At 32.8% G+C, this 10,229-nt stretch overlaps 1 protein-coding gene across 1 annotated transcript; it reads left to right on the top strand.

Moving 5' to 3' along the window:
• Nucleotides 1–916: 916 nt before the first annotated feature.
• LOC111903078 (putative lipid phosphate phosphatase 3, chloroplastic) lies at nt 917–5,958 on the top strand. Its single transcript, XM_023898874.3, has 8 exons — nt 917–1,031; nt 1,343–1,582; nt 1,689–1,776; nt 2,096–2,205; nt 2,318–2,408; nt 2,502–2,690; nt 5,442–5,501; nt 5,593–5,958. The coding sequence occupies exons 2-8, from the start codon at nt 1,358–1,360 to the stop codon at nt 5,676–5,678; spliced, it is 849 nt and encodes a 282-aa protein (XP_023754642.1). The 5' UTR covers nt 917–1,031; nt 1,343–1,357; the 3' UTR covers nt 5,679–5,958.
• The last annotated feature ends 4,271 nt before the right edge of the window (nt 5,959–10,229 follow it).

Below are 10,229 nucleotides of genomic sequence, written 5' to 3'. Positions count from 1 at the left end.
AATATAACTATTTAATATAATATGGCAAATGGTGTATCAAATATCATTTTCCTCTTTTAAAGCAAAAACGACTTACTCTCTTTAGTCTCCCCCATCACCTACATTCTACCACGTACAACGAAAGCAAGATAAAACACATTGTCCTAAAACATAAAACCATCTTTGTCCACAATCATGGAAACATGAAATAAAAAGAAATGGTATTAAGCCAAAATAGAAGTCGCATGCTTAATTAAGTTCATAAACTAGAAAGTACGTAAGTGATACCCTCCATTGACGATCCTACAATCTTATACTGATTTTACCCCTAAATCGATCATGTTGTAATCAAGATTTTTGTTTGATGGTAGGATTGTCAAGATCGGTCATTTTGACAACAATGGCATAAACCATCAATAATAGTTTTAAGATATAAATGTTTTAGTCAAATTATTTTTTCTATTGGCCAATTATCTCAAACTCACAATGTGTGGGAATTTATTCTACCAAAATTAGAAAAAACATTATAGTTGATACAATGCAAGAGTACAAATGTATAATTATCAAATCATCTTTACCAAACACACAATTATAAAAATAATAAAAAGCACGATAACTGCTTCATCTGTTTTGTTGATAAACGTTATTGGTAATTTTAGTTTCATATCAACAACTTTTTTCTTCTTGGTAGCAAATTTAAGGACAATGTTGAGTTAACTTTGTGCTACTTCGGTTCATTTTATGATAGAATCATAGAATGGTGAGCAAACAATGGAGAACCACCCAAACAGATTCAAACATGAGCGCAATGCAAGGAATTGTATTGGAAATATGACCTTAGAAAATCAATAGAAGGAATGTTATATCCGAATTTGTTGTAGAACCAAGTACCCATAATTGGAAATTACAAACGTACAAGTCTCTTCCACAATCATTTCTTAAACTCCGTATCCTGTAACAAAAACCATCTCCACCAGGACACTGCCCTCATTCTATGAGCCCCCCTCCCCTACCCCGCTGAACTCTCTTGGCTTTTATCCCTTTATCTAAAGGTATATATGTATATATACATTCCCTCTAGAATATTATACCAACTTTTTCTAAGTACTTATATTAATATAAAAAGTTGGTGAGAGGGCAACCACATCCACGAACCCTGGTTGACTCACTCATCGTGTATATGTTTGTTTCTTAATAATAGAGGAAACTGTAGGTGCATACATAACTATTTACGTGATTCCCATTATTACAAAACAGTATCATTTTGTTGTTTTTAATTTAAACACAACATGAGATTCATGTTTCTGCTACATGCATGATGCATGTGTAACATCTTAATGACAGAAGTTTACATTGGATATAGGTTAAAGTCGTAATAATGTCAGAGAGTCAGACGGGTAATGGAGCTCACACTGTTCAGTCCCATGGCAAAGAACTCGCAAGAGAGCATATGCATGATTGGTTGGTCCTTTTGCTCTTAGTATCACTCGAATTGTTCCTAAACCTTATCGAACCTTTCCATCGTTATGTCGGGGAAGAAATGATGACCGATATGAAATATCCATTTTACCAAAAGGATACCATTCCTATGTATGCAGTTCCGGTATGAATTAGTTTTGTTATTTTAACGAAAGAGAATGTAGTTTTACTTGAATGTAATTTTGTGTATACAAAAATAACAACGAGTTTGATGTTGTTTCGATTTATAGTTATATGTAGGAGTATTACCATGTATGGTATTCCTCATGTATTACATGCGTAGAAAAGATGTCTATGATCTACACCATGCTGTCCTTGGTGAGTCTTTACCCTTTTTTTGTCTTTTCAATTAATATGATCCAAATCGACCCATCGATATATTAAATATGTCTATAAATTTTTATAATAAAGATAATGAACTATGGTTTAATAAAAAGAATTTACCAGGTAATTATAAGTATGTTAATACATTTTGGTGACCCATTTTCTTAATTTTTAGCTACAACATTAAAATTCACCAATTATTTTGACATGTTTGAGATAGAATATGATGCAAATCGACCCAAAAATTGTCACATTTGTTAGATCCTGTTAGTAAAAAAAAGTAATAACATGATATCTGCTGGTGGAAGTTTAGGTCTTTTCTACTCAGTTCTGATAACCGCAGTCATTACTGATTCGATAAAAGATGCCACGGGTAGACCACGACCAAATTTCTTCTATAGGTGTTTTCCTGATGGTAGAGCGGTATGAAAGTCGCACTTTCTTTTTTATTATATTTTTTTATGAACACATTAATGTTTGATCAAACGAAAATGAGTACAACATAAAAATTCTGATTCATGCATGACATGTGTAGGAGTTCGGCGAGGATGGAGATGTTAAATGCCATGGGGATAAAATGATAATTAAGGAAGGGTATAAGAGCTTTCCTAGCGGGCACACTTCATGTATAAATAATCTTGACTTGTTATTTTTTTCTTTGAGCTTGATATATATTTTATGAAATAAAGAACATATATATCTAATAAAAAAGAATGCAGGGTCCTTTGCGGGTCTTGGCTTCCTTTCTTGGTATTTATGTGGAAAACTTAGAGCCTTTGATAACAAAGGTCATGCTGCAAACCTCTGTATCGTTGTGTCTCCATATCTTTTCGCTGCACTTGTTGGAGTGAGTCGTGTGGATGACTATTGGCATCACTGGACAGACGTTTTTACCGGAGCAATCATAGGTAATTTGCACATTGTTGTTGGCTTTATACTTTTATTTATGAAGAGAATCCTGGATTTAAATTGTTTTTTTTTCGGAACTCCAAGAAATATTAGGGTTTAAAAAAATAATCTACTTCAAATAAATATATAAAGAGAAATTAAGGGGTGTTTGGGAAACTTTTTAAAGTTAAAAGTCATTTTTGGCTAGTGACTTTTTTTAAAAGAAAATCTTTAAAAGTGTTTGTATTTGTTTTTAGGGTAAAAGTTAACTTTTAACCAAAATTACAAAAAATAGGATTTTTGACTTTTGAAACACTATATTTTCCTTCTATACAAAAAAATCATTTTAAAATATCTTTTTTAATACACAAACATCTTTTGGATATTTTTTAACTTTTTGGAAAAGTTAAAAACCAAAAATTATTTTAAAAACAATCTCAAACATCTTCTAAATATCCTTCTACTTTATTCATATAAATATTCCTACTATTTAGATGATGATATGTCACATTAGTATACTAAAATAACATTAAATTTCATTAAATAACATTAAATTTCATCATAGGATAGATTTATTTGTAAGAACAAAATTTAAGACGATATTTAATTTCTCTTTAAATGCAAGAAACCACCTTATATGGTCTTTTTTGTGTGGATAACGGTGTTTTCCTTTTTAAATTGTTTAACTAATTTGGATATAATTTAATTCAGTAAGTTGTATAACTTAATGCATAGATAAGGATTTAATTGAGAAAATATGTTTCCCCATTTATAACTCACTAGTTGTAAAACCCGTATATTATACGGGTTAATTAAAACATAATGTTAAATATGAGTGATTAAATGAGAAGTTTATTTCAATTTGAAATATGAAATAAGTGAAAATTATGAAAAAAAAAAACATGCAAAAAATAAATTATCTAAAATTATGTGTTTAATTATTAGACCCGTGTACTACACGAGTTGTTATAATAAAATGTTAAATACAAGTGTTTAAAGTGTATATTTATTTGAAATTAAAATTGAAATTTCAAATTTGAAATTTGAAATTAATAGTTATTATAGTAGGTTTAATTTATGGAAACTAAATTAATGATATAGTGAAAATGAATAATGAAGTAATTGACAAGTGGAAAATAAAAATATTTCAAAATTATGACAAAATGACATGTGGTCAATTAAATGAGAGAATGACAAGTGGCAATATCATTTTCATTTATTAGGGTAGATTATTTTTATAAATTTGTTCTTATTTCTTATTTCTTTTTAAAAAATATGTTCATATAGAATATCTTTAAACATTAGTTATTCAAACAATGTTAAATACGAAAAAAAAGGATTTAAAAAGTTTATTATTGCATGTTATAGTGTTTCTTTTATGTAACTTCTCAAGGAAAATGAGTAATTGCCATGAAAAGATGGCATAATTAATTGTTTGAAAAATCAACCACCTTAAAAGTATTATGCAACAACATATTCTCAAAATAACTTTAAAGATTGGTTATCCAAATAACATTGATAAAAAGGATTTAAAATGATTATTATTGCACATTATTGCAAGGGCGAAGTTAAATACATGGTAGGTGAGTCCTATTATCTATCTTATTTTTTAAAGCTTATGGTGAATTAGGAATAAATTTAGGAACTATCTTTGAAAAAAATCATAGGACCTATCTTTATATCGTTGGGTCAAAGTGGGTGATCAATTTTTAGGATTAACCATTTTTATAAGTTGAGCCACATCGACAACGAAGTAAAACCTATGTGATTTTTGTTACTAATTATGAGAAATTTATTATGGATTTTTAAGTAATTAAGTTTTACACCTTCCACTCCAACCGTTACGTGAAGTTATTGAGTAAATTTAATGATTAAAATCCTAGACCGGTTCAAGTTTAAACCAGTTTTAGTCATTTAAATATTATTTTCGTATGTTGAACGTCTTTATTGGTTTAATGTTGACCTGTCAAAAGAAAGATTGGTTTTTTAGGTTAAATCTTTCATTATTTTTTGAGTTTGAAATATTTTCAATTTTCTTGATCGAGTATAGGCAAAACTTGCATTAGTAGAGGGTCGAGTCTAACTAACTCGTTAAGCACTCGATCAAGTTGTCAGACTTTCACAACACTGCATACACCCGACCAACCATTAGTATTTTTCACATTTTCGTTTTAATTAGTTTCACTTAAATAAGAAAACACATGGTTATATATCCTAGACTTGACATTGATTGTGTTAATTTTGTGATTAAAAGGGATTTAAAATGTTTCTTATTGCATATTATAGTGTTCTTTTAGTGATTTCACAAGGAAAAACAATTTATTTGCCATGAAAAGTTGGTATAATTATTCAAAAAATAAACCACCCTAAAAATATTGTGTAACATATTCCAAATAATCATATCCTCCTTAATAAATGAAGGTTTTTTTTTGCCACATGTCATCTTTTCCTTCATTTGGACACATGTCATTTTCTAGATTTTTTGAATTTTCTATTTTCCACTTGTCATTTTATTATAATTTTCATTTTATTAAATTAAAATTTCACATTCAATATGTAAGATAATATATATGTAAGGTATTTATTAGAAATGATTTATATATGTAATGTATTCAATGTATTAAAGTCTCATTAATTTAATAATTTAAATTTTTTCTTATTTTTTTTATAAATTCAAACTTCTCAAATTGTTAAAATTTCATATTTAATTTTTTTTTAAATAAACCCATGTAATACATGGGTCTCATACCTAGTCTTATTTATATATACAGGAACAGTCGTTGCTGCATTTTGCTACTTACAGTTCTTCCCATTCCCGAATCACGAAAATGGTACTTTGTTTGGCCTTCATTCTATTAATTGTTAATTTTCATCGTCTAAATGTATGCAAAATTACCGTTTTGACTTTAAACGTATATATAGGTTGGGCGCCACATGCATTTTTCGCGATGATGGAAAGGGAACGCTCTAGAGAGGCTGCAAATGCGCATCATGATTTGGAAGCCTAGAAAGGGAGAGGAGACATTGAGCTACATTTTATGGAGATTGTCGTATATACACAAAAAATAGCTTAGTTTGCATCTACACATGAAATATAGACGGGTGATAGTTTTTTTAGAGATATATCATGCAAAATATTGCTTGCTCGAGCTTCTGAACTTAGTGTTGGGATATTGTTTGATGTATTACTAGAATAACCCGTTTCCCTGAATATATTTTGGGATTTTCCAAACACAAAACTAATAATGTTTAAGGAAAATTTCATCTTATAGAGACACATGATCATCATATGAATGTGTATTTGGGATAATTTGTTCGTAAGCATTATTTTAAACATGCTCAAGTACCATATATCTTATGCATAATACCTTTTATAAATGTATAACACAAGTCTTTGTAGTGAAAAAATTGAGTCAACCTTACCTAATACATATATGGAATAATATAATAGCACTTAATTCAGTGAGTATGTCTTGTGATAAAAAAGATGGACATTTCCAAATTAATAATTTTAATTATTTAGGTCATCCATAATGAAGTGAACTCATTAGATTTTAATTGGTCGTTACACTATCATTCTACCCTCCATACAACTCTTTTAAATTTTCTCTATAATACATTGGATTCTATAAATTTCAATGGAACATATTTATAAAATCTAATTTATTAGATATTCAATAGTTAAAAGGTTTCCTTTTTCCCATTTAGAAGTTCAATGATCATTGAATGCGAACATGATAGCTTATAATGCTAGTTTGATACATCGAATTCCAATTAGGTATGTTATCTCATTCAACTCTATCATTAAACTATGCATTGTGGATACTCTAAATTAATGTACTTAGATGAAAATTTTCAATCATATATCTACTTATTTTAAATGATTTCAAATTGTCCTAACTATTTCGATTTATAGTCTAACCTGACCTATATAATCATTTTATTATTACATATAGGTCAAACCAATATAAACTTTAATTTTTTTCTTTACATTGCAAATATATAAGGGATAATTATGTATCTTTATTATGTATTATACTAATGAAAAACACCACAAATTCGAATGTGATTTTCATTAGTTTATTTAGTTAACATGATATCAAGAGCCTAAAATATAAACAATCCCTAGTTTTTTTTTTCTCAGCACCTAAATAGTCTTAATCATCCTTGTCACAACCCACCATTACCTCTTGCCAATCACTTATGTATTTCTATATCAGTGACCACTACAACTCCTTCACCCACATGCGCTTATGTCGCCTCTTGACCGTTCATCTATCACTTATCCATTTCTTTTCTAGTTATCAACAAGTATTGATGCCCTTTCATCCTTTTTCTTTCCTTTAAAAACAATCTACCAGTGTCGTTTCCGCCCTACATTACCTTCTTCTTTGCTCTTTTTTTTTGTAAACCACAATTGAACCTTCTTGCTATTGTTTACTAATATATTCATAACTAACTGCATATTTAATGCATATTTCTAATATTTTTAGCTACAATTGTGCTTAATATGGTGTAACGCCCCGATTCTCATGTATTGATTTATATAAGAATTTTCTTGATTTCAAGGTCTACTCGACGAGTTGGTTGCCCTACTCGTCGAGTAGCTGCAGGTTGGTCCACATGTTTTAGTTACCTACTCGCCGAGTCTAAGAAGGAACTCGACGAGTAGGAGATAGCAAATGAAACCCTAAATTCCGGGGTATTGCACTTTATTTAAAGGATCATTGGCCTCCCCCAGCCTCCCCTTTACAGCTCCTTGGCACCCTTAAACCCTAAATCGTGTGTGTGTGTGTGTTTCTTTGGTGTGTTAAAGATTGGAAGAGGGATCTTGGTGAGGATATTGTTTTAGGTACTTCTTCTTCGAAAGGAAAGGAGCCGACATGATTGTGGTGCATCACACCACCACTTTTCTCACCATGATGTTCTTGGGATTTGTACTCTGACATTATTATTATTTGTTTGAGACATATGATTTATGGTTTTTATGGTATGGGATAACTCAGTGATGTTTTCAATAATCTGTTTTAAGAATTAATAAATTAAAAATGAAATTTTTGGTCTTAAATTTTGGGATGTTACAAAGGAGGTTCAAGTTCTGATTTAGGCTCAGATGCAGGTGTTGGGTCGATCGATGACCACTTGCGGGAGTTCATCCCATCGGAGGTTACCCACGATATTTTGGAATGAACTTCTGTTATCTTTGCTTCAGTCAAGGAGGGGATTTTGTAGCTCTTGGATAGTCGTCTTGAGGCTTTTCAGACCAAGATTGTATCGGGGCAGTTGAGGGCTCATCCGGATCCTAAAGCTGGTGGAACCCTAGAATCCTTCAGGAAGGAGGATCCTATTGCTAGTTCTTGTCATACGGGATTGGAGGTGGGTTATGTACCATGTTTTCAGGGGGATTGATCCCATGTTTGAATTGCCACAGAGGCTTCACGAGCCTTACATGAAGAGTTAACCGGAATCAATGGGTGTGTCACTAATAGATTGGCTACCATGTTCAAGGCTCGGACCTTGGTTGTTCAGACGGTTGATCAGATGGTCGGGGTAACCCAGCAGCAGGAGATTGGTTTGAATAGTCAACTGGGGATAGGAAGCAGACTCCTAGGCTGACTCGACGATCTGAACAGTTGGACATCGCCATGGCTAGTATTATATACCCGAGGGGTCGTGATGGTTGCACGAAGGATGAAGGGGCACATGAGCATGTTCTCGACAAGTCTAAGTGCGATAGGTGCGGATGGAAGGGCTACATCCACCAAGAATGCACCCTAGAGGTAGAATTGTGTCATCGTTGTCATCAATCTGGTCATTTCAGGGCCAATTGCCCACGTATAGTGGTTGGGGCTAGGGGTGGTAATCCTTGACCCAACACGTAACCCGACACTGACACAACACGAAAATAAATAGGTTTGGGTTGAAAGTTTTGACCCACCAACCTGTTTATTTCATGGGTTGGGTTGGGTTACCGGTTTGGGTTCACGAGTCAACCCACCAACCCGATTATATATATATATATATATATATATATATATATATATATATATATATATATATATATATATATATATATTATGTTTAAAAAATATATTTAATTATTTATCAGTTTTGAATATTTGATTATCGTTTAATTGTATTCCGAATTCCAAAACTGCAAAACATCTTCGAGTCGACTTAGGGTGCCCTAGCCCCTAAGAACCCCCTAATCAAGAAGAAATTTAATCTTTAGTCTCCAAACTCATGACTCCATGTCTCCCATCTCCATCGATTGAGGCATCGAGTCATCGACAATCACAGTGTTGTACGCACACCACTCGTCTTCTCGTCCTCCGAGTTTCGCACACCACTCGTCGTCGTCACTCATGTTTATGTCTCTATGTTGAATATTTACGACTTTATTACTTTATTTTATTTTTATTTTTTAATTTCATTTTAAAATGTGTTGCTTATTAAATGGGTTATGCGGGTTGGGTTTGACCCACTGACCCACGAACCCATATACTTATACAGGTTATATGGGTTGGGTTGGGTTGATGTTTTCAACCCGCTAACCCATGACCTGCCAACCCACTAACCCATATATTATATGGGTTGGGTTGGGTCAATGTATTCTGACCCGCCAACGTGCCCACCCGTGACCCGCCAACCCGAACCCAACCCGATTGCCAAGCCTAGCTGGGGCAGCTTAGGTTCCATTGCATGTGCTTCGGCAGGATGTGAAGGTATATTATATTTTTCTCTTCTCTTGATTATTATATGTATCTATCTTGATTTGATATCATGTTGGGTATGGATAAGTATTATCTCTAGGTTAGTTTTCTATTTTTGTCTGGGTTATATTATTAAGAATTGTTATATGCTTTTTTGCATCCTAAGATTCATTTGTGGGTCATATCTTACTGAGTGGGATCTATTGTTTGGGTTATTGTTTCGGTTCTTCGTTGGGTTTAGTTCAAGGGTTTTGCTTGAGAGATCTTTAGTCGAATCAGCAGGATTAGTTCTTCAGCAAAGTTGGAGTGCGTGCGTGATTGCTTTGTTCAGGTGGGATTGGCACTCATCTACTGCATAACTTTTGGATCCAATCACTTTCGTTGCTAAGGAAGGAACTGTAGCAAGAAGATGAATATGGCAACCATATGAGCTTATTTGGTCATTGGAAGTGCGAGGGGAATTTTATTATCGCAAGGGTTGGTGATGGTTAGAGTTTAGAGATTCTATGGAGGATGGGGAGTTAGGGTAAAGATTCGCTGGTTCAAAGCAAGGGTTGTGGTCTTTGTCAGCAGCATAAAGGACTTAAGGATTTTGTGTGGTATCATGGGAAGTGATTGGGGTTATCGGACCTGCTAAGAGTTCGGGGAATATTCATTTGGATTTCAAGAGTTGGGTGATCATCGAGATTGGCTAGTAATGGAACGCTAGCATTGATAAGAGCAGGTCATCGTCGGTTCATGATATATGAAGGTAAGATCGGTTGGGAATCCATCAATTTTTATGGGATGGGAGAGCCTCGACGAATCCAAGTAGGGGAGAATCATTTAGAATTACGGGAGCTGGAT

This window comes from Lactuca sativa, chromosome 9, assembly GCF_002870075.4.
Source record: "Lactuca sativa cultivar Salinas chromosome 9, Lsat_Salinas_v11, whole genome shotgun sequence".
Taxonomy (NCBI): domain Eukaryota; kingdom Viridiplantae; phylum Streptophyta; class Magnoliopsida; order Asterales; family Asteraceae; genus Lactuca; species Lactuca sativa.
The sequence above is the reverse complement of the archived record's forward strand: the minus strand, read 5'-3'. Positions and strand labels throughout refer to the sequence as shown.

What these genes read in the sequence shown, in the direction of transcription:
- LOC111903078 (XM_023898874.3), top strand. Translation starts at nt 1,358, where the DNA reads ATGTCAGAGAGTCAGACGGGTAATGGAGCTCACACTGTTCAGTCCCAT. An exon ending in TCTACACCATGCTGTCCTTG is followed by an intron (nt 1,777 to 2,095) that starts GTGAGTCTTTAC and finishes GTGGAAGTTTAG; the next exon opens with GTCTTTTCTACTCAGTTCTG. An exon ending in GTTTTCCTGATGGTAGAGCG is followed by an intron (nt 2,206 to 2,317) that starts GTATGAAAGTCG and finishes TGACATGTGTAG; the next exon opens with GAGTTCGGCGAGGATGGAGA.